At 33.7% G+C, this 26803-nt stretch overlaps 1 protein-coding gene across 1 annotated transcript in view; it reads left to right on the forward strand.

Moving 5' to 3' along the window:
* LOC133656320 (huntingtin-interacting protein 1-related protein-like) overlaps nucleotides 1–26803 on the forward strand; it is a 96846-nt gene that overhangs the window by 44806 nt on the left and 25237 nt on the right. The window contains exons 16-21 of the mRNA XM_062057349.1: nucleotides 6699–6815; nucleotides 9751–9852; nucleotides 9925–10107; nucleotides 12050–12160; nucleotides 21096–21290; nucleotides 21377–21524. Of these exons, the coding sequence (XP_061913333.1) occupies nucleotides 6699–6815; nucleotides 9751–9852; nucleotides 9925–10107; nucleotides 12050–12160; nucleotides 21096–21290; nucleotides 21377–21524 (856 nt within the window). The remainder of the gene's footprint in view (nucleotides 1–6698; nucleotides 6816–9750; nucleotides 9853–9924; nucleotides 10108–12049; nucleotides 12161–21095; nucleotides 21291–21376; nucleotides 21525–26803) is intronic.

A 26803-nucleotide genomic window follows, 5' to 3' on the forward strand; every position in this document is an offset into this window, starting at 1 on the left:
TAATTCGTCGATTGTTGTAACGCGTGGCTTGGCATTGTCTTGCTGAAATAAGCAGGGGCGTCCATGATAACGTTGCTTGGACGGTACCCACCTAGGGTTGTACGGTATACGGATCGATACCTAGATTTGTGGTATCATCCAGAACTAATGTAAAGTATCAAAGAAGAGAAGAATAAGTGATTATTACATTTTAACAGAAGTGTAGATAGAACATGTTAAACAGAAAATAAGCAGATATTAACAGTAAATGAACAAGTAGACTAATAATCCATTTTTACAGTTTGTCCCTCATAATGTTGACAAAATAATAGGTAGATAAATGACACAATATGTTACTGCATACGTCAGCAGACTAATTAGGAGTCTTTGTTTGTTTACTTATAAATAAATGATAAATGGGTTATACTTGTATAGCGCTTTTCTACCTTCAAGGTACTCAAAGCGCTTTGACAGTATTTCCACATTCACCCATTCACACACACATTCACACACTAAGACAAGTTGTATAGTATGTTCACTATTTTATTGAGTGGAGTATTATAGTATGTTTACTATTTTATTTAAGGATAACATTCCAATAATTAATAAAATGTTTTATACATTTTTGATAAATTAATAATAAAATAATAATAATTTTATAATAAATGTTTTGGAGTTTTATTGTATAGTATGTTTACTATTTTATTGAGTGGACTATTATAGTATGTTTACTATTTTATTTAAGGTTAACATTGCAATAATTAATACTTTTTTAAAGACATTTTTAATAAATTAATAATAATAATACATATTTTATAAATTGTTTTGAGTTTTGTTGTATAGTATGTTTACTATTTTATTGAGTGGAGTATTATAGTATGTTTACTATTTTATTCAAGGATAACATTGCAATAATTAATAATTTTTTTAATAAATTTTTAATAAATTAATAATAATAATAATACATTTTTAATAAATTGTTTTGAGTTTTATTGTATAGTATGTTTACTATTTTATTCAAGGATAACATTGCAATAGTTAATAATTTTTTAAATACATTTTTAATCAATTAATAATAATAATTATAATACATTTTTAATAAATTGTTTTGAGTTTTATTGTATAGTATTTTTACTATTTTATTGAGTGGAGTATTATAGTATGTTTACTATTTTATTTAAGGATAACATTGCAATAATTAATACTTTTTTTAGTATGTTTTTAATAAATTAATAATAATAATAATATATTTTTAATAAATTGTTTTGAGTTGTATAGTATAGTATGTTTACTATTTTATTGAGTGGAGTATTATAGTATGTTTACTATTTTATTTAAGGTTAACATTTCAATAATTAATAATTTTTTTTAAGACATTTTTAATAAATTAATAATAATAATACATTTTTTATAAATTGTTTTGAGTTTTATTGTATAGTATGTTTACTATTTTATTGAGTGGAGTATTATAGTATGTTTACTATTTTATTCAAGGATAACATTGCAATAATTAATAATTTTTTTAATACATTTTTAATGAATTAATAATAATAATGATAATACATTTTTAATAAATTGTTTTGAGTTTTATTGTATAGTATTTTTACTATTTTATTGAGTGGAGTATTATAGTATGTTTACTATTTTATTTAAGGATAACATTGCAATAATTAATAATTTTTTAGTATGTTTTTAATTAATTAATAATAATAATAATATATTTTTAATAAATTGTTTTGAGTTGTATAGTATGTTTACTATTTTATTGAGTGGAGTATTATAGTATGTTTACTATTTTATTTAAGGATAACATTGCAATAATTACTAATTTTTTAAAGACATTTTTAATAAATTAATAATAATAATACATTTTTAATAAATTGTTTTGAGTTTTCTTGTATAGTATGTTTACTTTTTTATTGAGTGGAGTATTATAGTATGTTTGCTATTTTATTTAAGGATAACATTGCAATAATTAATAATTTTTTTAATACATTTTTAATAAATTAATAATAATAATAATCAATTTTTAATCAATTGTTTTGTGTTTTATTGTATAATATGTTTACTATTTTATTGAGTGGAGTATTAAAATATGTTTACTATTTTATTTAAGGATAACATTGCAATAATTAATAATTTTTTTTAAGACATTTTTAATAAATGTATAATAATAATAATAATAATACATTTTTAATAAATTGTTTTGAGTTTTATTGTATAGTATATTTACTATTTTATTGAGTGGAGTATTATAGTATGTTTACTATTTTATTTAAGGATAACATTGCAATAATTAATACTTTTTTAAATACATTTTTAATAAATTAATAATAATAATAATACATTTTTAATAAATTGTTTTGAGTTTTCTTGTATAGTATGTTTACTATTTTATTGAGTGGAGTATTATAGTATGTTTACTATTTTATTTAAGGATAACATTGCAATAATTAATAATTTTTTAAATACATTTTTAATAAATTAATAATAATAATGATAATACATTTTTAATAAATTGTTTTGAGTTTTATTGTATAGTATTTTTACTATTTTATTGAGTGGAGTATTATAGTATGTTTACTATTTTATTTAAGGATAACATTGCAATAATTAATAATTTTTTAGTATGTTTTTAATAAATTAATAATAATAATAATATATTTTTAATAAATTGTTTTGAGTTGTATAGTATAGTATGTTTACTATTTTATTGAGTGGAGTATTATAATATGTTTACTATTTTATTTAAGGATAACATTGCAATAATTACTAATTTTTTAAAGACATTTTTAATAAATTAATAATAATAATACATTTTTAATAAATTGTTTTGAGTTTTCTTGTATAGTATGTTTACTTTTTTATTGAGTGGAGTATTATAGTATGCTTGCTATTTTATTTAAGGATAACATTGCAATAATTAATAATTTTTTTAATACATTTTTAATAAATTAATAATAATAGTAATCCATTTTTAATAAATTGTTTTGTGTTTTATTGTATAATATGTTTACTATTTTATTGAGTGGAGTATTAAAGTATGTTTACTATTTTATTTAAGGATAACATTGCAATAATTAATAATTTTTTAAAGACATTTTTAATAAATGTATAATAATAATAATAATACATTTTTAATAAATTGTTTTGAGTTTTATTGTATATTTTATTTACTATTTTATTGAGTGGAGTATTATAGTATGTTTACTATTTTATTTAAGGATAACATTGCAATAATTAATACTTTTTTTAATACATTTTTAATAAATTAATAATAATAATGATACATTTTTAATAAATTGTTTTGAGTTTTCTTGTATAGTATGTTTACTATTTTATTGAGTGGAGTATTATAGTATGTTTACTATTTTATTTAAGGATAACATTGCAATAATTAATAATTTTTTAAATACACTTTTAATAAATTAATAATAATAATAATAATACTTTTTTAATAAATGTTTTGGAGTTTTATTGTATAGTATGTTTACTATTGTATTGAGTGGAGTATTATAGTATGTTTACTATTTTATTTAAGGATAACATTGCAATAATTAATAATTTTTTAGTATGTTTTTAATAAATTAATAATAATAATAATATATTTTTAATAAATTGTTTTGAGTTGTATAGTATAGCATGTTTACTATTTTATTGAGTGGAGTATTATAGTATGTTTACTATTTTATTTAAGGATAACATTGCAATAATTACTAATTTTTTAAAGACATTTTTAATAAATTAATAATAATAATACATTTTTAATAAATTGTTTTGAGTTTTCTTGTATAGTATGTTTACTTTTTTATTGAGTGGAGTATTATAGTATGTTTGCTATTTTATTTAAGGATAACATTGCAATAATTAATAATTTTTTTAATACATTTTTAATAAATTAATAATAATAGTAATCAATTTTTAATACATTGTTTTGTGTTTTATTGTATAATATGTTTACTATTTTATTGAGTGGAGTATTAAATTATGTTTACTATTTTATTTAAGGATAACATTGCAATAATTAATAATTTTTTAAAGACATTTTTAATAAATGTATAATAATAATAATAATACATTTTTAATAAATTGTTTTGAGTTTTATTGTATAGTTTATTTACTATTTTATTGAGTGGATTATTATAGTATGTTTACTATTTTATTTAAGGATAATATTGCAATAATTAATACTTTTTTTAATACATTTTTAATAAATTAATAATAATAATAATACATTTTTAATAAATTGTTTTGAGTTTTCTTGTATAGTATGTTTACTATTTTATTGAGTGGAGTATTATAGTATGTTTACTATTTTATTTAAGGATAACATTGCAATAATTAATAATTTTTTAAATACACTTTTAATAAATTAATAATAATAATAATAATAATACTTTTTTAATAAATGTTTTGGAGTTTTATTGTATAGTATGTTTACTATTGTATTGAGTGGAGTATTATAGTATGTTTACTATTTTATTTAAGGATAACATTGCAATAATTAATAATTTTTTAGTATGTTTTTAATAAATTAATAATAATAATAATATATTTTTAATAAATTGTTTTGAGTTGTATAGTATAGTATGTTTACTATTTTATTGAGTGGAGTATTATAGTATGTTTACTATTTTATTTAAGGATAACATTGCAATAATTACTAATTTTTTAAAGACATTTTTAATAAATTAATAATAATAATACATTTTTAATCAATTGTTTTGAGTTTTCTTGTATAGTATGTTTACTTTTTTATTGAGTGGAGTATTATAGTATGTTTGCTATTTTATTTAAGGATAACATTGCAATAATTAATAATTTTTTAAATACATTTTTAATAAATTAATAATAATAGTAATCAATTTTTAATAAATTGTTTTGTGTTTTATTGTATAATATGTTTACTATTTTATTGAGTGGAGTATTAAAGTATGTTTACTATTTTATTTAAGGATAACATTGCAATAATTAATAATTTTTTAAAGACATTTTTAATAAATGTATAATAATAATAATACATTTTTAATAAATTGTTTTGAGTTTTATTGTATAGTTTATTTACTATTTTATTGAGTGGAGTATTATAGTATGTTTACTATTTTATTTAAGGATAACATTGCAATAATTAATACTTTTTTTAATACATTTTTAATAAATTAATAATAATAATAATACATTTTTAATAAATTGTTTTGTGTTTTATTGTATAGTATGTTTACTATTTTATTGAGTGGAGTATTATAGTATGTTTACTATTTTATTTAAGGATAACATTGCAATAGTTAATTTTTTAAATACACTTTTAATAAATTAATAATAATAATAATATTTTTTTAATAAATGTTTTGTAGTTTTATTGTATAGTATGTTTACTATTGTATTGAGTGGAGTATTATAGTATGTTTACTATTTTATTTAAGGATAACATTACAATAATTAATAATTTTTTAAAGACATTTTTAATAACATAATAATAATAATACATTTTTAATCAATTGTTTTGAGTTTTATTGTATAGTATGTTTACTTTTTTATTGAGTGGAGTATTATAGTATGTTTGCTATTTTATTTCAGGATAACATTGCAATAACTAATAATTTTTAAGATTTAAGATTTTAAGGATAACTTTGCAATAATTAATCATTTTATTTAAGGATAACTTTGAAATAATAAACATATGTTTAATGTATTCTAAGCGCATGTTTAATACAATAATTTATACCTAATATAAATAATTTCCTAAATACAATAATTTACACCTAAATAATGGTTTAATACAATAATTTATACCTAATACAAATAATTTCCTAAATACAAAAATTTACACCTAAATAATGGTTTAATGTACCCTAAGCGCTAATAAGATTTTTTGTTCAAATAAAGCCAATAATGACATTTTTTGTGGTCCCCTTTATTTAGAAAAGTATCGAAAAGTATCAAAATACATTTTGGTACCGGTACCAAAATATGGGTATCGAAACAACCCTACACCCATCCCTAAATGGCACATTCTTAGTTCTTTCACATGTGACTACAGTGTTTCCCATAAACTGCCAAGCTACCTGTGGCGGTGGGGGCGTGTCTGTGGGCGTGGTCACCATGACATCATCGAGTAATTTGCATAATGTACTACAATGATATGATTTTCTCTAAAAAGGCTAAAAAAATGTATACTTACTAATTAATAATAACAGTTTTGTTTTAAACGTCCATCCATCCATACAGCCATCCATTTTACGATATAATTACAACACTTTATGTACATATTTATATACAGATTTGAACAATAAGTTATCCACTGAAATATATTTATTAATTGAGGTTCTTACAAAAAATATATCTTATAAACGCTAAAATGTCTCTTAAAGCTCTGCCCCTTTAATTAGTGCATACTAAATAATTTAACCTTAGCCTACTACTACAACCATATTATTTACCAGCAACATAAAGTGAAACAGAGGCAGAGGTGTCCTGCCACAGTCAGTAACAAATAAACAGAAAACAGTAGTGGTCAAATACAAATAAGGCAACAAGAGAAGTATCCTACACTTCTCTTTTGTAAAGTAAATCTGAACAGCCTATATGGGCATCTACATCAACTACATGTCTCAGCCCTTGGCCTTTGGGCTGTTAACGAGCTCCAGATCTGTCCGGCCTTCCAATACACAATCGACTTACTAACTCACGGATTGTCTTTGTCTCCCTGGTGTGCGTAGAACGCAGACACGGTGAAGCAGCTGGCCCTCACCAAACAAGACCAGGACGGCTTGTGGCGGGCCAAGCAGAATCTGGAAAGCGAGCTGGAAAGCCTGCGTCAGGAGACAAGAAACTTGGTGAGGAACAACACCCTGAAGTTTGTCTTTAAAGTGGCCCGCACGGGGGGACGGAATCTGGATTCAAGAAGTGGGTGGTGGGCACATGGTTGGCTCGATTGTGGCAATACATCGGCGAAATGCTTTAGCTACGAGCTAACGTGATAGCATCGTGCTTTAACTGCATATAGAAACAAAAAAAATAACCCCCTGACTGGAAGGATAGATAGAAAATCAACAATACTATTAAACCGTGGACATGTAAATACACGGTTAATGCTTTCCAGGCTGGCGAAGGTTAACAATGCTGTGCTAACGACGCCATTGAAGCTAACTTAGCAACCGGACCGCACAGAGCTATGCTAAAAACATTAGCTCTCCACCTACGCCAGCCAGCCCTCATTTGCTCATCAACACCCGTGCTCACCTGCGTTCCAGCGATCGGCAGAAGGACAAAGGACTTCACCCGATGCGTTTGGCGGCCTGGAGACGTAGGAAGTCAAGGTGAGGTCGGCGGCTAGCGCGGCTAGCGCGGCTAGCGCGGCTAGCGCGGCTAGCGCTCCAACAAAGTCTTCCTGGTTGTGTTGCTGTAGTCCGCTGCTAATACACCGATCCCACCTACAACTGCCTTCTTTGCAGCCTTCATTGTTCATTAAACAAATTGCAAAAGATGTCCAGAATACTGTGGAATTATGAAATGAAAACAGAGCTTTTTGTATAGGATTCTACGGGGTACCATAACTTCCGTTACTCTGACTTCGTCACGCGCATACGTCATCATACCTCGACGTTTCAGCCGGAAATTTTAAATGTCACCTTATAAGTTAACCCGGCCGTATTGGCATGTGTTGCAATGTTAAGATTTCATCATTGATATATAAACTATCAGACTGCGTGGTCGGTATTAGTGGGTTTCAGTAGGCCTTTAAATGACTCCCGCCTCCTGGTGGTAGAGGGCGCTAGTGATCCTTCTTGCGACTGCTGGTACTGCAGAAGAGTGCTGCAGAAGAAGACAACCGGCAGCAAGAGTGCGCAGCCATTGTTTGCTTGGACTTTTACCATGGAGGATTACATATCTAAAATAAAACAGTTTTCTAAGCTGGACTTTCAATCGAAGCAGGAGTTAATACTTAAAAGGAAGATCTCCATCGAGACAGAGAGACTTTTAAAACTGAAGAAAGATAAGGAAGACTTCTATATCAATGCTTTTCTTCAAAAGGAGCTGGCATGGACTCATTTATACCTAAAGGTAAGACAATAATAACGTTTTTTTTATTAAATGTGCTTTTCATGATAAGGTAAGCGCCGGAGTGAGAAGAGGTTTTAAAATAATTAGCGCATGCTTGGCCATCCCGCAGGCTTCTGGTAAGCGCCGGAGTGACAGGAGGTTTTAAATTAATTAGCGCCCCTGCGGCTATTCAAGGAAATACGGTATACACATGTTACGACACAGAAACCAATGACTAAAAAGGCGTGGAGTGGGGGCATGAGTGCATAAGTGCAGTCCGTGGTGTGTGTGTGTGTGTGTGTGTGGGTGTGTGTGTGTGTGTATGTGTGTGCTCAGTTGTAATGCACTTTTCCACCGTACTGATGTATGCGTGGATCTCATCACTGAAGGTAAAAGAGCTTGTACGGTCAAAATAAATTGCATGATTAATCTAAATGTGTACATGATAATGCGATATTTTTGTGATTAATCACATGAGTTGACTTGTTAATTTTGACTTCTGTAATTACTTTCCAAAATTGCCTTTTGAAAACGTGCCAGGGACATATCACCCGACAAGCTTCAGTCGGAGTGGTGTTTTTCCCGCCTGGCTCAAGTGTTTGACTTGCCTCCATTTAATAACATGACATTATTTCTAGGGCTGTCAAATGATTAATTTTTTAAATGACATTTGGGAATGTGGATTAATCATAATTAATTACAGTTGATTACTCGCTTGCGTAATTCAAATCTGCTCAAGAAAAGACCCCAATATTTGTACATTTTATTGTCAGAATGTCATCCACAAACGTTTTTAAACATTTTACTTGAATGCATGTCATTTATTTGTCACAAAACCTGGTAACAGTTTTACCTAAAGTTCTTACAGGATGTATTTTGGAGTGAAATGTCTCTCTTCACTAATTTTTGTACTGAGGTATGCGTAGATCTGATCACTGACCATATAGCAGCTAAGGTAAAAGAGCTTATTCGGTCAAAATAAATTGCATGATTAATCTAAATGTGTACATGATAATGCGATATTTTTGTGATTAATCACATGAGTTAACTTGTTAATTTTGACGTCCCTAATTACTTTCAAAAATTGCCTTTTGAAAAAGTGCCAGGGACATACCATCCGACAAGCTTCAGTCCGAGTGGCGTTTTTCCGCCTGGCTCAAGTGTTTGACTTGCCTCCATTAAATAACATGACATTATTTCTAGGGCTGTCAAATGATAATTTTTTAAAATCACATTTGGTAATGTGGATTAATCATGATTAATTACAGTTGATTGCTCACTTGGGACCTGCTCAGTGGCCTAATGGTTAGAGTGTCCGCCCTGAGATCGGTAGGTCATGAGTTCAAACCCCGGCCTCCCTGCTTGGCACTCAGCATCAAGGGTTGGAATTGGGGGTTAAATCACCAAAAATTATTCCCGGGCGCGGCCACCGCTGCTGCTCACTGCTCCCCTCACCTCCCAGGGGGTGATCAATGGTGATGGGTCAAATGCAGAGAATAATTTTGCCACACCTAATGTGTGTGTGACAATCATGGGTACTTTAACTTTTTAACATCACGTCCATGATGGTTAAACATTAATCATCAACATTAAACAGGTTTTCCGCCTGGCACAAGTGTTTGACTTGCCTCCATTCAATAACATGACATTATTTAAAAAAAAAATGCCTTTAAAAAGAAAATTCAAGGTGCACTACATAACCCCCTTCTCTTCCTGGTCTGGCCCCAGATGGCTCACCAGCAGAATGAGGCGGACCGCCGGAACAAAGAACTCCTCGACCAAAGAGCCGAGATGGCGCTTCTTCGCAGCGCCTTGGAGAACAAGGAGATGGTCGGTCCGAGGTCACAAAAATGAGAACGTTACCAGGGGTAAGCGTTTCAAACTCCGCTGCTGTCCCCACAGGAGGGGTCCCAGGCCAGCAGCAGCATGTCCGCTCTGCAGGCGGAGCGCGACATGCTGCTCCGCTCCGCCAGAGAACGAGACGCCGAGCTGTCGGCGCTGAGGCAGCAGCAGAGCGCCGCCGGCCTGGACTGGGAGCGCCTCAACCGGGAGCTGGAGTCTCTCAGGGCTCAGCTGCAGCAGCAGGTAACTCCTACATCTGGGGTATACACTGTAATCTGGAGGGTTTTGTAAAAAAAAAAACCTGCTGGCTAAAATTTTACCGTAAATATTATGGTGTTTTTTTAACTGAAAAAAAAACTTCACCTTTTTTTTTTTTTTTACAGTAAAAAACTGGTAGCTCATTTGCCAGAATCTTATCGTACAAATATGGTGTTTTTTTTTACAGAATATTACTGTAAATTGCAAAAACTGATTTTATGGTAAAATTCTGGCAACTGGGCCTGTTTTTGTACCGTAAAATCTACAATTTTAGATTCTTGACCATTTTTGGCATTTTTCACATTTTGGGCTGTTTTTGCCTTTTACTTCCCGGCTTCCCTGTGAGTCATTTTTGACATTTTTGTCATTTTGGCTCGTCCCGGGACTTATGGAACTCACAGCCAGGGAGGGATTTTTGACCATTTTTAGCATTTTTTTTTTTTTGTTGACATTTTTGTCATTTTGGCTCTTCCCGGGACTTATGGAACTCACAGTTTGACAGTTTTCTGCATTTTTCACATTTTTTGACATTTTCGTCATTTTGGCTCTTCCGGGGACTTATGGAACTCACAGCCAGGGAGGGATTTTTGACCATTTTTAGCATTTTTTTTTTTTTTTTTGACATTTTTGTCATTTTGGCTCTTCCCAGGACTTATGGAACTCACAGTTTGACAGTTTTCTGCATTTTTCAAATTTTTTGACATTTTTGTCATTTTGGCTCTTCCCAGGACTTATGGAACTCACAGTTTGACAGTTTTCTGCATTTTTCACATTTTTTGACATTTTCGTCATTTTGGCTCTTCCGGGGACTTATGGAACTCACAGCCAGGGAGGGATTTTTGACAATTTTTAGCATTTTTTTTTTTTTTTTGACATTTTTGTCATTTTAGCTCTTCCCAGGACTTATGGAACTCACAGTTTGACAGTTTTCTGCATTTTTCAAATTTTTTGACATTTTCGTCATTTTGGCTCTTCCGGGGACTTATGGAACTCACAGCCGGGGAGGGATTTTTGACCATTTTCGTCATTTTTGACATTTTGGGCTTTTTTTGCTTTTTTCTTCCCGGCTTTCCTGTGAGTCATTTTTGTCATTTTGGCTCGTCCCGGGACTCATGGAACTCACAGCCGGGGAGGGATTTTTTACCATTTTCGGCATTTTTTACATTTTGGGCTGTTTTCTACGGTGTGTTACTGTAAGTAGAAAATATTGTACAGTGTTTTTTTAAGGTAAATTTCTGGTGACTGGGCCCAATTTGTTTTGGGTTTTTTTTCACCTAAAATTTAGGGTTATTGTTTTTACGGTGTATTACTGTAAACGGGAAAACGGTCGCACAGTTTTTTGTACTGGTTGTTTTTTTAATGTAACAATTCTGGCGACTGAAATTGCAGTTTTATACGGTAAAATCTACAGTTGCTGTTTTTACGGTGTATTACTGTAAATGGGGGAAAAAAAACATAATATGGTTGTTTTTTTTATGTAAAAATTCTGGCGACTAAAATTGCAGTTTTATACTGTAAAATCTACAGTTGTTGTTTTTACGGTGTATTACTGTAAATGAAAAAAAAACCGGTACCGCGGTTTGTCTTTTTATGGTAAACTTCTGGCAACTGAACTTGCAGTTTTTTTCTATAAAATCTACAGTTGTTGTTTTTTTACGGTGTATTACTGTAAAAAGAAAAACACTCAAACTGTTTTTTAAGGTCAATTCTGGTGCTGCCTTTTTTTTTTTCCATAAAATTGAATGTTTTTGCTTTTATGGTGTATTACTGTAAATTAAAAAATGGTACATGCATTTTGTTCCGTCAAAACAGAACGTGTACATTTGGTCAGAAAATAAATGATCTTTTATTAACGCGTATTACTTTGCGGCCCGTGTCCCATGATGTGGCGGCTCTGACGTCAACGTTTCTGTCATGTGGTCCGCAGCTCAACATCAACGCCCAGCAGAAGGCGGAGCTGGACAGGCTGCGCCGCGAGTTGGACTTGGCCCGGGCCGAGCTGGCCCGCGTCAACAACACCCTGCAGAGCCAAGAACTGGTACTACAGTCACTCGCCCGAGAACGCACCGCTTTGTGGGACTAGCGGGTCACTACAGCGTTGTCAAATGATCTGTGTGTCCAACGTTTAAACGGCACATTCTCAAAAACACTTAAAAAAAAACAAAAAAACTAAAAAGTGCAGCAAACGAGCAAGCAGGTTAAATGTAAAAGTTGTTGACTGTAATAACAAATGTTTTTTTCCTTTAAAACTGTCATTGCTACAAAAATAATAATGAATCAAAATCAATCTTCTTTTTCATTACATTACATTTCTTACATTTTGTGTGTTTGCTGTAAAAAAAAAAAGGGCATAAAACTAAGAAAAAATACATGAAAATAATAATAAAAACTTATAATCAACAGATCTCAAATTGACCGAAAGCGTCAAAAGTAAAAAAACAAAAATGTTTGACTTACTTTTACAACTTTTATGAGTGGGTCCCCCAAAAATTTTAGTAAGATTTTAATTTCAAAAAGTGTCACTCCTCAAAAAATAATAACGAACCAAAATCAATGTTGTTATGACTTATTGATCTATTTAAGGCTCCAGTTACTTCACATCAAATATTCCACTTAAAATGTTGTTGAGGAAACTATTGCACATTTTGTGTGTTCGCTGTAAAAAAAAAGATGGCATAAAACAAGAAAAAATACATGAAAATAATAATAAAAACGTATAGACAGCATATCTCAAATTGAGCTCAATTTCCTGTGTTATTTGCAAAAACTATTTTGAGCTCGGTGCTGACAATTTCTCGCTACTGTAGGTTCTAACAATTTGCCAACTAAGTGCATTGTAGTTGGTAAAAAATTCCAAAAAAGGTGCTAAAATTTCCGCTCTTATTTGGTAAAAAAAATTTCAAGCTATGTTCTAAAAGTTTGAGCTAGATGCTAACAATTTTCCAGCGAGGTGCTAAAATTTCCTGTGCTCTTTTCTAAAAAAAATGTTGAGCTAGGTTGGAAAAGTTTGAGCTAGGTGCTAAGAATTTTCCAGCTATGTGCTAAAATTTCCACTCTAGTTGGTAATTTGATATAGGTGCAAACAATTTTCCAGCGAGGTGCTAAAATTTCCTGTGGTCTTTGCTGAAAACATTTCGAGCTTGGTTGGCAAAGTTTTCGAGCTTGTTGCTAAAAAAAAAATTGCGTTAAGTGCTAAAAATGTTCCAACTAGGTGCTCAAATTTCTGCTGTAGTTGGTAAAAAAAATGTTGAGCTAGGTCCTATAAGTTTGAGCTAGTTGCTAACAATTTTCCAGCGAGGGGCTAAAATTTCCTGTGCTCTTTGCTAAAAAAAATTTCAAACTAGGTTGGAAAAGTTTGAGCTAAGTGCTAACAATTTTCCAGCTGGGGGTTAATATTTCCACTCTAGTTGGTAAAAAAAAAATACGAGCAAGGTTCTAAAAGTTTGGTAAAAAAAAATTAAAATTAAGTTCTACAAATTTTGGAGCTAGGTGCTAAAATTTCCTGTGCTATTTGCTGAAAAAAGTTAAAACTTGATTGGAAAAGTTTTCGAGCTAGGTGCTAACAATTGTTGAGCTAGGTGCTAAAAATTTTCGCGCTAAGTGCTAAAAATGTTCCAACTCGGTGCGAAAATTTCCGCTCTAGTTGGTAAAAAAAAATGTTGAGCTAGGTCCTAAAAGTTTGAGCTAGTTGCTAACAATTTTCCATCGAGGGGGCTAAAACTTCCTGTGCTCTTTGCTAAAAAAAATTTCGAGCTAGGTTGGAAAAGTTTGAGCTAGGTGCTAACAATTTTCCAGCAAGGTGCTAAAATTTCCTGTGCTCTTTGCTGAAATAATTTCAAGCCATGTTGGAAAAGTTTGAGCTCGGTGCTAAAAATTTCCGCTCTGGTTGGTAAAAAAAAAGAATTTCGAGGTTGGTTATAAAAGTTTTCAAGCTAGGTGCTAACAGTTTTCTAGCGAGGTGCTAAAATTTCCTGTGCTCTTTGCAGAAAAAAGTTAAAACTTGATTGGAAAAGTTTTCGAGCTAGGTGCTAACAATTGTTGAGCTAGGTGCTAAAAATTTTCGCGCTAAGTGCTAAAAATGTTCCAACTCGGTGCGAAAATTTCTGCTCTAGTTGGTAAAAAAAAATGTTGAGCTAGGTCCTAAAAGTTTGAGCTAGTTGCTAACAATTTTCCATCGAGGGGGGCTAAAACTTCCTGTGCTCTTTGCTAAAAAAAAATTCGAGCTAGGTTGGAAAAGTTTGAGCTAGGTGCTAACAATTTTCCAGCAAGATGCTAAAATTTCCTGTGCTCTTTGCTGAAATAATTTCAAGCCAGGTTGGAAAAGTTTGAGCTTGGTGCTAAAAATTTCCGCTCTGGTTGGTAAAAAAAAGAATTTCGAGGTTGGTTATAAAAGTTTTCAAGCTAGGTGCTAACAGTTTTCTAGCGAGGTGCTAAAATTTCCTGTGCTCTTTGCAGAAAAAAGTTAAAACTTGATTGGAAAAGTTTTCGAGCTAGGTGCTAACAATTGTTGAGCTAGGTGCTAAAAATGTTCGCGCTAAGTGCTAAAAATGTTCCAACTCGGTGCGAAAATTTCTGCTCTAGTTGGTAAAAAAAAATGTTGAGCTAGGTCCTAAAAGTTTGAGCTAGTTGCTAACAATTTTCCATCGAGGGGGCTAAAACTTCCTGTGCTCTTTGCTAAAAAAAATTTCGAGCTAGGTTGGAAAAGTTTGAGCTAGGTGCTAACAATTTTCCAGCAAGGTGCTAAAATTTCCTGTGCTCTTTGCTGAAATAATTTCAAGCCAGGTTGGAAAAGTTTGAGCTTGGTGCTAAAAATTTCCGCTCTGGTTGGTAAAAAAAAAAGAATTTCGAGGTTGGTTCTAAAAGTTTTCAAGCTAGGTGCTAACAGTTTTCTAGCGAGGTGCTAAAATTTCCTGTGCTCTTTGCAGAAAAAAGTTAAAACTTGATTGGAAAAGTTTTCGAGCGAGGTGGTAACAATTGTTGAGCTAGGTGCTAAAAATGTTCGCGCTAAGTGCTAAAAATGTTCCAACTCGGTGCGAAAATTTCTGCTCTAGTTGGTAGAAAAAAATGTTGAGCTAGGTCCTAAAAGTTTGAGCTAGTTGCTAACAATTTTCCATCGAGGGGGCTAAAACTTCCTGTGCTCTTTGCTAAAAAAAATTTCGAGCTAGGTTGGAAAAGTTTGAGCTAGGTGCTAACAATTTTCCAGCAAGGTGCTAAAATTTCCGCTCTAGTTGGTAAAAAAAAATGTTGATCTAGGTTGGAAAAGTTTTCGAGCGAGGTGGTAACAATTTTCCAGCTAAGTGCTAAAATTTCCTGTGGTCTTTGCTGAAAACATTTCGAGCTTGGTTGGCAAAGTTTTCGAGCTTGTTGCTAAAAAAAAATTGCGTTAAGTGCTAAAAATGTTCCAACTAGGTGCTCAAATTTCTGCTGTAGTTGGTAAAAAAATGTTGAGCTAGGTCCTATAAGTTTGAGCTAGTTGCTAACAATTTTCCAGCGAGGGGCTAAAATTTCCTGTGCTCTTTGCTAAAAAAAATTTCAAACTAGGTTGGAAAAGTTTGAGCTAAGTGCTAACAATTTTCCAGCTAGGTGCTAATATTTCCACTCTAGTTGGTAAAAAAAAAAATACGAGCAAGGTTCTAAAAGTTTGGTAAAAAAAATTAAAATTAAGTTCTACAAATTTTGGAGCTAGGTGCTAAAATTTCCTGTGCTCTTTGCAGAAAAAAGTTAAAACTTGATTGGAAAAGTTTTCGAGCTAGGTGCTAACAATTGTTGAGCTAGGTGCTAAAAATTTTCGCGCTAAGTGCTAAAAATGTTCCAACTCGGTGCGAAAATTTCCGCTCTAGTTGGTAAAAAAAAATGTTGAGCTAGGTCCTAAAAGTTTGAGCTAGTTGCTAACAATTTTCCATCGAGGGGGGCTAAAACTTCCTGTGCTCTTTGCTAAAAAAAATTTCGAGCTAGGTTGGAAAAGTTTGAGCTAGGTGCTAACAATTTTCCAGCAAGGTGCTAAAATTTCCTGTGCTCTTTGCTGAAATAATTTCAAGCCAGGTTGGAAAAGTTTGAGCTTGGTGCTAAAAATTTCCGCTCTGGTTGGTAAAAAAAAAGAATTTCGAGGTTGGTTCTAAAAGTTTTCAAGCTAGGTGCTAACAGTTTTCTAGCGAGGTGCTAAAATTTCCTGTGCTCTTTGCAGAAAAAAGTTAAAACTTGATTGGAAAAGTTTTCGAGCTAGGTGCTAACAATTGTTGAGCTAGGTGCTAAAAATGTTCGCGCTAAGTGCTAAAAATGTTCCAACTCGGTGCGAAAATTTCCGCTCTAGTTGGTAAAAAAAAATGTTGAGCTAGGCCCTAAAAGTTTGAGCTAGTTGCTAACAATTTTCCATCGAGGGGGCTAAAACTTCCTGTGCTCTTTGCTAAAAAAAATTTCGAGCTAGGTTGGAAAAGTTTGAGCTAGGTGCTAACAATTTTCCAGCAAGGTGCTAAAATTTCCTGTGCTCTTTGCTGAAATAATTTCAAGCCAGGTTGGAAAAGTTTGAGCTTGGTGCTAAAAATTTCCGCTCTGGTTGGTAAAAAAAAAGAATTTCGAGGTTGGTTCTAAAAGTTTTCAAGCTAGGTGCTAACAGTTTTCTAGCGAGGTGCTAAAATTTCCTGTGCTCTTTGCAGAAAAAAGTTAAAACTTGATTGGAAAAGTTTTCGAGCTAGGTGCTAACAATTGTTGAGCTAGGTGCTAAAAATTTTCGCGCTAAGTGCTAAAAATGTTCCAACTCGGCGCGAAAATTTCCGCTCTAGTTGGTAAAAAAAAATGTTGAGCTAGGTCCTAAAAGTTTGAGCTAGTTGCTAACAATTTTCCATCGAGGGGGGCTAAAACTTCCTGTGCTCTTTGCTAAAAAAAATTTCGAGGTAGGTTGGAAAAGTTTGAGCTAGGTGCTAACAATTTTCCAGCAAGGTGCTAAAATTTCCTGTGCTCTTTGCTGAAATAATTTCAAGCCAGGTTGGAAAAGTTTGAGCTTGGTGCTAAAAATTTCCGCTCTGGTTGGTAAAAAAACAGGATTTCGAGGTTGGTTCTAAAAGTTTTCAAGCTAGGTGCTAACAGTTTTCTAGCGAGGTGCTAAAATTTCCTGTGCTCTTTGCAGAAAAAAGTTAAAACTTGATTGGAAAAGTTTTCGAGCTAGGTGCTAACAATTGTTGAGCTAGGTGCTAAAAATTTTCGCGCTAAGTGCTAAAAATGTTCCAACTCGGTGCGAAAATTTCCTCTCTAGTTGGTAAAAAAAAATGTTGAGCTAGGTCCTAAAAGTTTGAGCTAGTTGCTAACAATTTTCCATCGAGGGGGCTAAAACTTCCTGTGCTCTTTGCTAAAAAAAATTTCGAGCTAGGTTGGAAAAGTTTGAGCTAGGTGCTAAAAATTTTCCAGCAAGGTGCTAAAATTTCCTGTGCTCTTTGCTGAAATAATTTCAAGCCAGGTTGGAAAAGTTTGAGCTCGGTGCTAAAAATTTCCGCTCTGGTTGGTAAAAAAAAAAGAATTTCGAGGTTGGTTCTAAAAGTTTTCAAGCTAGGTGCTAACAGTTTTCTAGCGAGGTGCTAAAATTTCCTGTGCTCTTTGCAGAAAAAAGTTAAAACTTGATTGGAAAAGTTTTCGAGCTAGGTGCTAACAATTGTTGAGCTAGGTGCTAAAAATTTTCGCGCTAAGTGCTAAAAATGTTCCAACTCGGTGCGAAAATTTCCGCTCTAGTTGGTAAAAAAAAAATGTTGAGCTAGGTCCTAAAAGTTTGAGCTAGTTGCTAACAATTTTCCATCGAGGGGGGCTAAAACTTCCTGTGCTCTTTGCTAAAAAAAATTTCGAGCTAGGTTGGAAAAGTTTGAGCTAGGTGCTAACAATTTTCCAGCAAGGTGCTAAAATTTCCTGTGCTCTTTGCTGAAATAATTTCAAGCCAGGTTGGAAAAGTTTGAGCTTGGTGCTAAAAATTTCCGCTCTGGTTGGTAAAAAAAAAAAAGAATTTCGAGGTTGGTTCTAAAAGTTTTCAAGCTAGGTGCTAACAGTTTTCTAGCGAGGTGCTAAAATTTCCTGTGCTCTTTGCAGAAAAAAATTAAAACTTGATTGGAAAAGTTTTCGAGCTAGGTGCTAACAATTGTTGAGCTAGGTGCTAAAAATTTTCGCGCTAAGTGCTAAAAATGTTCCAACTCGGTGCGAAAATTTCCGCTCTAGTTGGTAAAAAAAAATGTTGAGCTAGGTCCTAAAAGTTTGAGCTAGTTGCTAACAATTTTCCATCGAGGGGGCTAAAACTTCCTGTGCTCTTTGCTAAAAAAAAATTCGAGCTAGGTTGGAAAAGTTTGAGCTAGGTGCTAACAATTTTCCAGCAAGGTGCTAAAATTTCCGCTCTAGTTGGTAAAAAAAAATGTTGATCTAGGTTGGAAAAGTTTTCGAGCGAGGTGGTAACAATTTTCCAGCTAAGTGCTAAAATTTCCTGTGGTCTTTGCTGAAAACATTTCGAGCTTGGTTGGCAAAGTTTTCGAGCTTGTTGCTAAAAAAAAATTGCGTTAAGTGCTAAAAATGTTCCAACTAGGTGCTCAAATTTCTGCTGTAGTTGGTAAAAAAAATGTTGAGCTAGGTCCTATAAGTTTGAGCTAGTTGCTAACAATTTTCCAGCGAGGGGCTAAAATTTCCTGTGCTCTTTGCTAAAAAAAAATTCAAATTAGGTTGGAAAAGTTTGAGCTAAGTGCTAACAATTTTCCAGCTAGGTGCTAATATTTCCACTCTAGTTGGTAAAAAAAAATACGAGCAAGGTTCTAAAAGTTTGGTAAAAAAAATAATTAAAATTAAGTTCTACAAATTTTGGAGCTAGGTGCTAAAATTTCCTGTGCTCTTTGCTGAAAAAAGTTAAAACTTGATTGGAAAAGTTTTCGAGCTAGGTGCTAACAATTGTTGAGCTAGGTGCTAAAAATTTTCGCGCTAAGTGCTAAAAATGTTCCAACTCGGTGCGAAAATTTCCACTCTAGTTGGTAAAAAAAAATGTTGAGCTAGGTCCTAAAAGTTTGAGCTAGTTGCTAACAATTTTCCATCGAGGGGGGCTAAAACTTCCTGTGCTCTTTGCTAAAAAAAATTTCGAGCTAGGTTGGAAAAGTTTGAGCTAGGTGCTAACAATTTTCCAGCAAGGTGCTAAAATTTCCTGTGCTCTTTGCTGAAATAATTTCAAGCCAGGTTGGAAAAGTTTGAGCTCGGTGCTAAAAATTTCCGCTCTGGTTGGTAAAAAAAAAGAATTTCGAGGTTGGTTCTAAAAGTTTTCAAGCTAGGTGCTAACAGTTTTCTAGCGAGGTGCTAAAATTTCCTGTGCTCTTTGCAGAAAAAAGTTAAAACTTGATTGGAAAAGTTTTCGAGCTAGGTGCTAACAATTGTTGAGCTAGGTGCTAAAAATTTTCGCGCTAAGTGCTAAAAATGTTCCAACTAGGTGCGAAAATTTCTGCTCTAGTTGGTAAAAAAAAATGTTGAGCTAGGTCCTAAGAGTTTGAGCTAGTTGCTAACAATTTTCCATCGAGGGGGCTAAAACTTCCTGTGCTCTTTGCTATAAAAATTTCGAGCTAGGTTGGAAAAGTTTGAGCTAGGTGCTAACAATTTTCCAGCAAGGTGCTAAAATTTCCTGTGCTCTTTGCTGAAATAATTTCAAGCCAGGTTGGAAAAGTTTGAGCTTGGTGCTAAAAATTTCCGCTCTGGTTGGTAAAAAAAAAAATAATTTCGAGGTTGGTTCTAAAAGTTTTCAAGCTAGGTGCTAACAGTTTTCTAGCGAGGTACTAAAATTTCCTGTGCTCTTTGCAGAAAAAAGTTAAAACTTGATTGGAAAAGTTTTCGAGCTAGGTGCTAACAATTGTTGAGCTAGGTGCTAAAAATTTTCGCGCTAAGTGCTAAAAATGTTCCAACTCGGTGCGAAAATTTCTGCTCTAGTTGGTAAAAAAAAATGTTGAGCTAGGTCCTAAAAGTTTGAGCTAGTTGCTAACAATTTTCCATCGAGGGGGCTAAAACTTCCTGTGCTCTTTGCTAAAAAAAATTTCGAGCTAGGTTGGAAAAGTTTGAGCTAGGTGCTAACAATTTTCCAGCAAGGTGCTAAAATTTCCTGTGCTCTTTGCTGAAATAATTTCAAGCCAGGTTGGAAAAGTTTGAGTTTGGTGCTAAAAATTTCCGCTCTGGTTGGTAAAAAAAAAAGAATTTCGAGGTTGGTTCTAAAAGTTTTCAAGCTAGGTGCTAACAGTTTTCTAGCGAGGTGATAAAATTTCCTGTGCTCTTTGCAGAAAAAAGTTAAACTTGATTGGAAAAGTTTTCGAGCTAGGTGCTAACAATTGTTGAGCTAGGTGCTAAAATTTTTCGCGCTAAGTGCTAAAAATGTTCCAACTCGGTGCGAAAATTTCCACTCTAGTTGGTAAAAAAAAATGTTGAGCTAGGTCCTAAAAGTTTGAGCTAGTTGCTAACAATTTTCCATCGAGGGGGCTAAAACTTCCTGTGCTCTTTGCTAAAAAAAATTTCGAGCTAGGTTGGAAAAGTTTGAGCTAGGTGCTAACAATTTTCCAGCAAGGTGCTAAAATTTCCTGTGCTCTTTGCTGAAATAATTTCAAGCCAGGTTGGAAAAGTTTGAGCTCGGTGCTAAAAATTTCCGCTCTGGTTGGTAAAAAAAAAAAAAATTTCGAGGTTGGTTCTAAAAGTTTTCAAGCTAGGTGCTAACAGTTTTCTAGCGAGGTGCTAAAATTTCCTGTGCTCTTTGCTGAAAAAATTTCGAGCTAGGTCGTAAAAGTTTTCGAGCGAGGTGGTAACAATGTTCCCGCTAGGGGTATGTATATATATATATGTATATATATACATATATATATATACAGTATGAATATACTGAATGTGTGGTTCTAAATCTATTGTTTACTTTAACGTCCCCTGCTCCGTCCTCCGCTATAACTCGACTCGTAGCGTTCGGCAAACACGTGTTTGACTCCGTTATTGTCCTCCAGAGCGGCACCCAGCTGAGCAGCTCGCTGGCGGGCCTGCAGGCAGAGAGGGACGCGCTGATGCGGTCGGTCCGGGATCAGGAGGCGGAGCTTAACGGCCTCCGCCAGCAGGCGCAGCTCCACCATAGCTCCATGGAGCAGGAGAGGCAGCGCAGCAGCATGGAGCTGGGGAGTCTGCACGCTCAGTTGCAGCAACAGGTGGACCGTCTACCCCTCCAGGACCGGGCACACCTTATCGTGACTCGTGTGTGTGTGTGTGTACGTGTGCGTGTGTGTGTAAACAGGCCTGTCGGGAAGGCGAGCTGTCCAAAAAACTGCAGGAGGAGCAGTTCTGCCTGCTGCAGTGCGCCGTGGTGGAGGCCGAGGGCATCATCCTGGACGCTGTGGCCAAACTGGACGACCCCATCCACGTCCGCTGCATCAGCTCGCCCGGTAGGTGGCGCTCTCGTCTTCCTCCGCTCTCAAAGACACATTCACCACCATTCAAACATTTTAGCACCAAGCTGGAAAATGGTTAGCACCTAGCTGGAAAACTTTGAGAACCTAGCTCAAAATTTTTTTTTTTTTTTACCAACTAAAGTGGAAATTTTAGCACCTCGCTGGAAAATTGTTAGCAACTAGCTCAAACTTTTAGGACCTAGCTCAACTTTTTTTTTTTTACCAACTAGAGCGGAAATTTTCGCAGCTAGTTGGAACATTTTTAGCACTTAGCTCAAACTTTTAGAAACTAATTCACTTTTTTTTTTTACCAACTAGAGCGGAAATTTTAGCACCCGGCTGGAAAATTGTTAGCATCTAGCTCAAACTTTTAGAACCTTGCTCAAATTTGTTTTTTACCAACTAGAGTGGAAATTTTAACACCTAGCTGGAAATTTTTTAGCACTTAGCGCAAACATTTTTAGCACCTAGCTGGAAAATTGTTACCACATCGCTCGAAAACTTTTCCAACCTAGCTCAACATTTTTTTTACCAACTAGAGCGTAAATTTTAGCACCTCGCTGGAAAATTGTTAGCAACTAGCTCAAACTTTTAGGACCTAGCACAATTTTTTTTTACCAAATAGAGCGGAAATTTTCGCACCTAGTTGGAACATTTTTAGCACTTAGCTCAAACTTTTAAAACCTAATTCCCTTTTTTTTTTTTACCAACTAGAGCGGAAATTTTAGCACCCGGCTGGGAAAATTGTTAGCACCTAGCTCAAACTTTTAGAACCTTGCTCAAATTTTTTTTTTACCACCTAGAGCGGAAATTTTAACACCTAGCTGGAAAATTTTTAGCACTTAGCGCAAACATTTTTAGCACCTACAGTAGCTGGAAAATTGTCCCCTTGCTTGAAAACATTTCCAACGTAGCTCAATATTTTTTTTTACCAACTAGAGCGGAAATTATAGCACTTCGCTGGAAAATTGTTAGCAACTAGCTCAAACTTTTAGAACCTAGCACAAATTTTTTTTACCAACTAGAGCGGAAATTTTCACACCTAGTTGGAACACTTTTAGCACTTAGCTCAAACTTTTACAGCCTAATTTTAATTTTTTTTTACCAACTAGAGCGGAAATTTTAGCACCCGGCTGGAAAATTGTTAACACCTAGCTCAAACTTTTGGAACCTTGCTCAAATTTTTTTTTTACCAACGAGAGCGGAAATTTTAACACCTAGCTGGAAATTTTTTAGCACTTAGCGCAAACATTTTTAGCACTTAGCTGGAAAATTGTTACCACCTCGCTCGAAAACTTTTCCAACCTAGCTCAACATTTTTTTTTACCAACTAGAGCGTAAATTTTAGCACCTCGCTGGAAAATTGTTAGCAACTAGCTCAAACTTTTAGGACCTAGCACAAATTTTTTTATACCAACTAGAGCGGAAATTTTCGCACCTAGTTGGAACATTTTTAGCACTTAGCTCAAACTTTTAAAACCTAATTCCCTTTTTTTTTTACCAACTAGAGCGGAAATTTTAGCACCCGGCTGGGAAAATTGTTAGCACCTAGCTCAAACTTTTAGAACCTTGCTCAAATTTTTTTTTTTACCAACTAGAGCGGAAATTTGAACACCTAGCTGGAAAATTTTTAGCACTTAGCGCAAACATTTTTAGCACCTACAGTAGCTGGAAAATTGTCACCTTGCTTGAAAACATTTCCAACCTAGCTCAATATTTTGTTTTACCAACTAGAGTGGAAATTTTAGCACTTCGCTGGAAAATTGTTAGCAACTAGCTCAAACTTTTAGAACCTAGCAGAAATTTTTTTTACCAACTAGAGCGGAAATTTTCACACCTAGTTGGAACACTTTTAGCACTTAGCTCAAAGTTTTAGAGCCTAATTTGAATTTTTTTTTACCAACTACAGCGAAAATTTTAGCACCCGGCTGGAAAATTGTTAGCACCTAGCTCAAACTTTTAGAACCTTGCTCAAATTTTTTTTTTACCAACGAGAGCGGAAATTTTAACACCTAGCTGGAAATTTTTTAGCACTTAGCGCAAACATTTTTAGCACTTAGCTGGAAAATTGTTACCACCTCGCTCGAAAACTTTTCCAACCTAGCTCAACATTTTTTTTTACCAACTAGAGCGTAAATTTTAGCACCTCGCTGGAAAATTGTTAGCAACTAGCTCAAACTTTTAGGACCTAGCACAAATTTTTTTTTACCAACTAGAGCGGAAATTTTCGCACCTAGTTGGAACATTTTTAGCACTTAACTCAAACTTTTAAAACCTAATTCCCTTTTTTTTTTACCAACTAGAGCGGAAATTTTAGCACCCGGCTGGGAAAATTGTTAGCACCTAGCTCAAACTTTTAGAACCTTGCTCAAATTTTTTTTTTACCAACTAGAGCGGAAATTTTAACACCTAGCTGGAAAATTTTTAGCACTTAGCGCAAACATTTTTAGCACCTACAGTAGCTGGAAAATTGTCACCTTGCTTGAAAACATTTCCAACCTAGCTCAATATTTTTTTTTACCAACTAGAGCGGAAATTTTAGCACTTTGCCGGAAAATTGTTTGCAACTAGCTCAAACTTTTAGAACCTAGCACAAATTTTTTTTACCAACTAGAGCGGAAATTTTCACACCTAGTTGGAACACTTTTAGCACTTAGCTCAAACTTTTAGAGCCTAATTTGAATTTTTTTTTTACCAACTAGAGCGGAAATTTTAGCACTCGGCTGGAAAATTGTTAGCACCTAGCTCAAACTTTAGAACCTTGCTCAAATGTTTTTTTTTTACCACCTAGAGCGGAAATTTTAGCACCTCGCTGGAAAATTGTTAGCAACTAGCTCAAACTTTTAGAACCTAGCACAAATTTTTTTTACCAACTAGAGCGGAAATTTTCACACCTAGTTGGAACATTTTTAGCACTCAGCTCAAACTTTTAGAACCTAATTTGAATTTTTTTTTTACCAACTAGAGCGGAAATTTTAACACCCGGCTGGAAAATTGTTAGCACCTAGCTCAAACTTTTAGAACCTTTCTCAAAAAATTTTTTTACCAACTAGAGCGGAAATTTTAACACCTAGCTGGAAATTTTTTAGCACTTAGCGCAAACATTTTTAGCACCTACCTGGAAAATTGTTACCACCTCGCTCGAAAACTTTTCCAACCTAGCTCAACATTTTTTTTTACCAACAAGAGTGGAAATTTTAGCACCTCGCTGGAAAATTGTTAGCAACTAGCTCAAACTTTTAGAACCTAGCACAAATTTTTTTTTACCAACTACAGCGGAAATTTTCACACCTAGTTGGAACATTTTTAGCACTCAGCTCAAACTTTTAGAACCTAATTTGAATTTTTTTTTTACCAACTAGAGCGGAAATTTTAGCACCCGGCTGGAAAATTGTTAGCACCTAGCTCAAACTTTTAGAACCTTTCTCAAATTTTTTTTTTACCAACTAGAGCGGAAATTTTAACACCTAGCTGGAATTTTTTTAGCACTTAGCGCAAACATTTTTAGCACCTAGCTGGAAAATTGTTACCACCTCGCTCGAAAACTTTTCCAACCTAGCTCAACATTTTTTTTTACCAACAAGAGTGGAAATTTTAGCACCTCGCTGGAAAATTGTTATCAACTAGCTCAAACTTTTAGGACCTAGCTCAACATTTTTTTTTTACCAACTAGAGCGGAAATTTTCGCAGCTAGTTGGAACATTTTTAGCACTTAGCTCAAACTTTTAGAAACTAATTCAAATTTTTTTTTTACCAACTAGAGCGAAAATTTTAGCACCCGGCTGGAAAATTGTTAACACCTAGCTCAAACTTTTAGAACCTTGCTCAAATTTTTTTTTTACCAACGAGAGCGGAAATTTTAACACCTAGCTGGAAATTTTTTAGCACTAAGCGCAAACATTTTTAGCACTTAGCTGGAAAATTGTTACCACCTCGCTCGAAAACTTTTCCAACCTAGCTCAACATTTTTTTTTACCAACTAGAGCGTAAATTTTAGCACCTCGCTGGAAAATTGTTAGCAACTAGCTCAAACTTTTAGGACCTAGCACAAATTTTTTTTTACCAAATAGAGCGGAAATTTTCGCACCTAGTTGGAACATTTTTAGCACTTAGCTCAAACTTTTAAAACCTAATTCCCTTTTTTTTTTTACCAACTGGAGCGGAAATTTTAGCACCCGGCTGGGAAAATTATTAGCACCTAGCTCAAACTTTTAGAACCTTGCTCAAATTTTTTTTTTTACCAACTAGAGCGGAAATTTTAACACCTAGCTGGAAAATTTTTAGCACTTAGCGCAAACATTTTTAGCACCTACAGTAGCTGGAAAATTGTCACCTTGCTTGAAAACATTTCCAACCTAGCTCAATATTTTTTTTTACCAACTAAAGCGGAAATTTTAGCACTTCGCTGGAAAATTGTTAGCAACTAGCTCAAACTTTTAAAACCTAGCAGAATTTTTTTTTACCAACTAGGGCGGAAATTTTCACACCTAGTTGGAACACTTTTAGCACTTAGCTCAAACTTTTAGAGCCTAATTTGAATTTTTTTTTACCAACTAGAGCAGAAATTTTAGCACTCGGCTGGAAAATTGTTAGCACCTAGCTCAAACTTTTAGAACCTTGCTCAAATGTTTTTTTTTTACCACCTAGAGCGGAAATTTTAACACCTAGCTGAAAATTTTTTAGCACTTAGCGCAAACATTTTTAGCACCTAGCTGGAAAATTGTTACCACCTCGCTCGAAAACTTTTCCAACCTAGCTCAACATTTTTTTTTACCAACTAGAGCGGAAATTTAAGCACCTCGCTGGAAAATTGTTAGCAACTAGCTCAAACTTTTAGAACCTAGCACAAATTTTTTTTTACCAACTAGAGCGGAAATTTTCACACCTAGTTGGAACATTTTTAGCACTCAGCTGAAACTTTTAGAACCTAATTTGAATTTTTTTTTTACCAACTAGAGCGGAAATTTTAGCACCCGGCTGGAAAATTGTTAGCACCTAGCTCAAACTTTTAGAACCTTTCTCAAATTTTTTTTTACCAACTAGAGCGGAAATTTTAACACCTAGCTGGAAATTTTTTAGCACTTAGCGCAAACATTTTTAGCACCTAGCTGGAAAATTGTTACCACCTCGCTCGAAAACTTTTCCAACCTAGCTCAACATTTTTTTTTTACCAACAAGAGTGGAAATTTTAGCACCTCGCTGGAAAATTGTTAGCAACTAGCTCAAACTTTTAGGACCTAGCTCAACATTTTTTTTTACCAACTAGAGCGGAA

Source organism: Entelurus aequoreus, linkage group LG08 (genome assembly GCF_033978785.1).
Source record: "Entelurus aequoreus isolate RoL-2023_Sb linkage group LG08, RoL_Eaeq_v1.1, whole genome shotgun sequence".
In the NCBI taxonomy this organism is placed as follows: Eukaryota; Metazoa; Chordata; class Actinopteri; order Syngnathiformes; family Syngnathidae; genus Entelurus; species Entelurus aequoreus.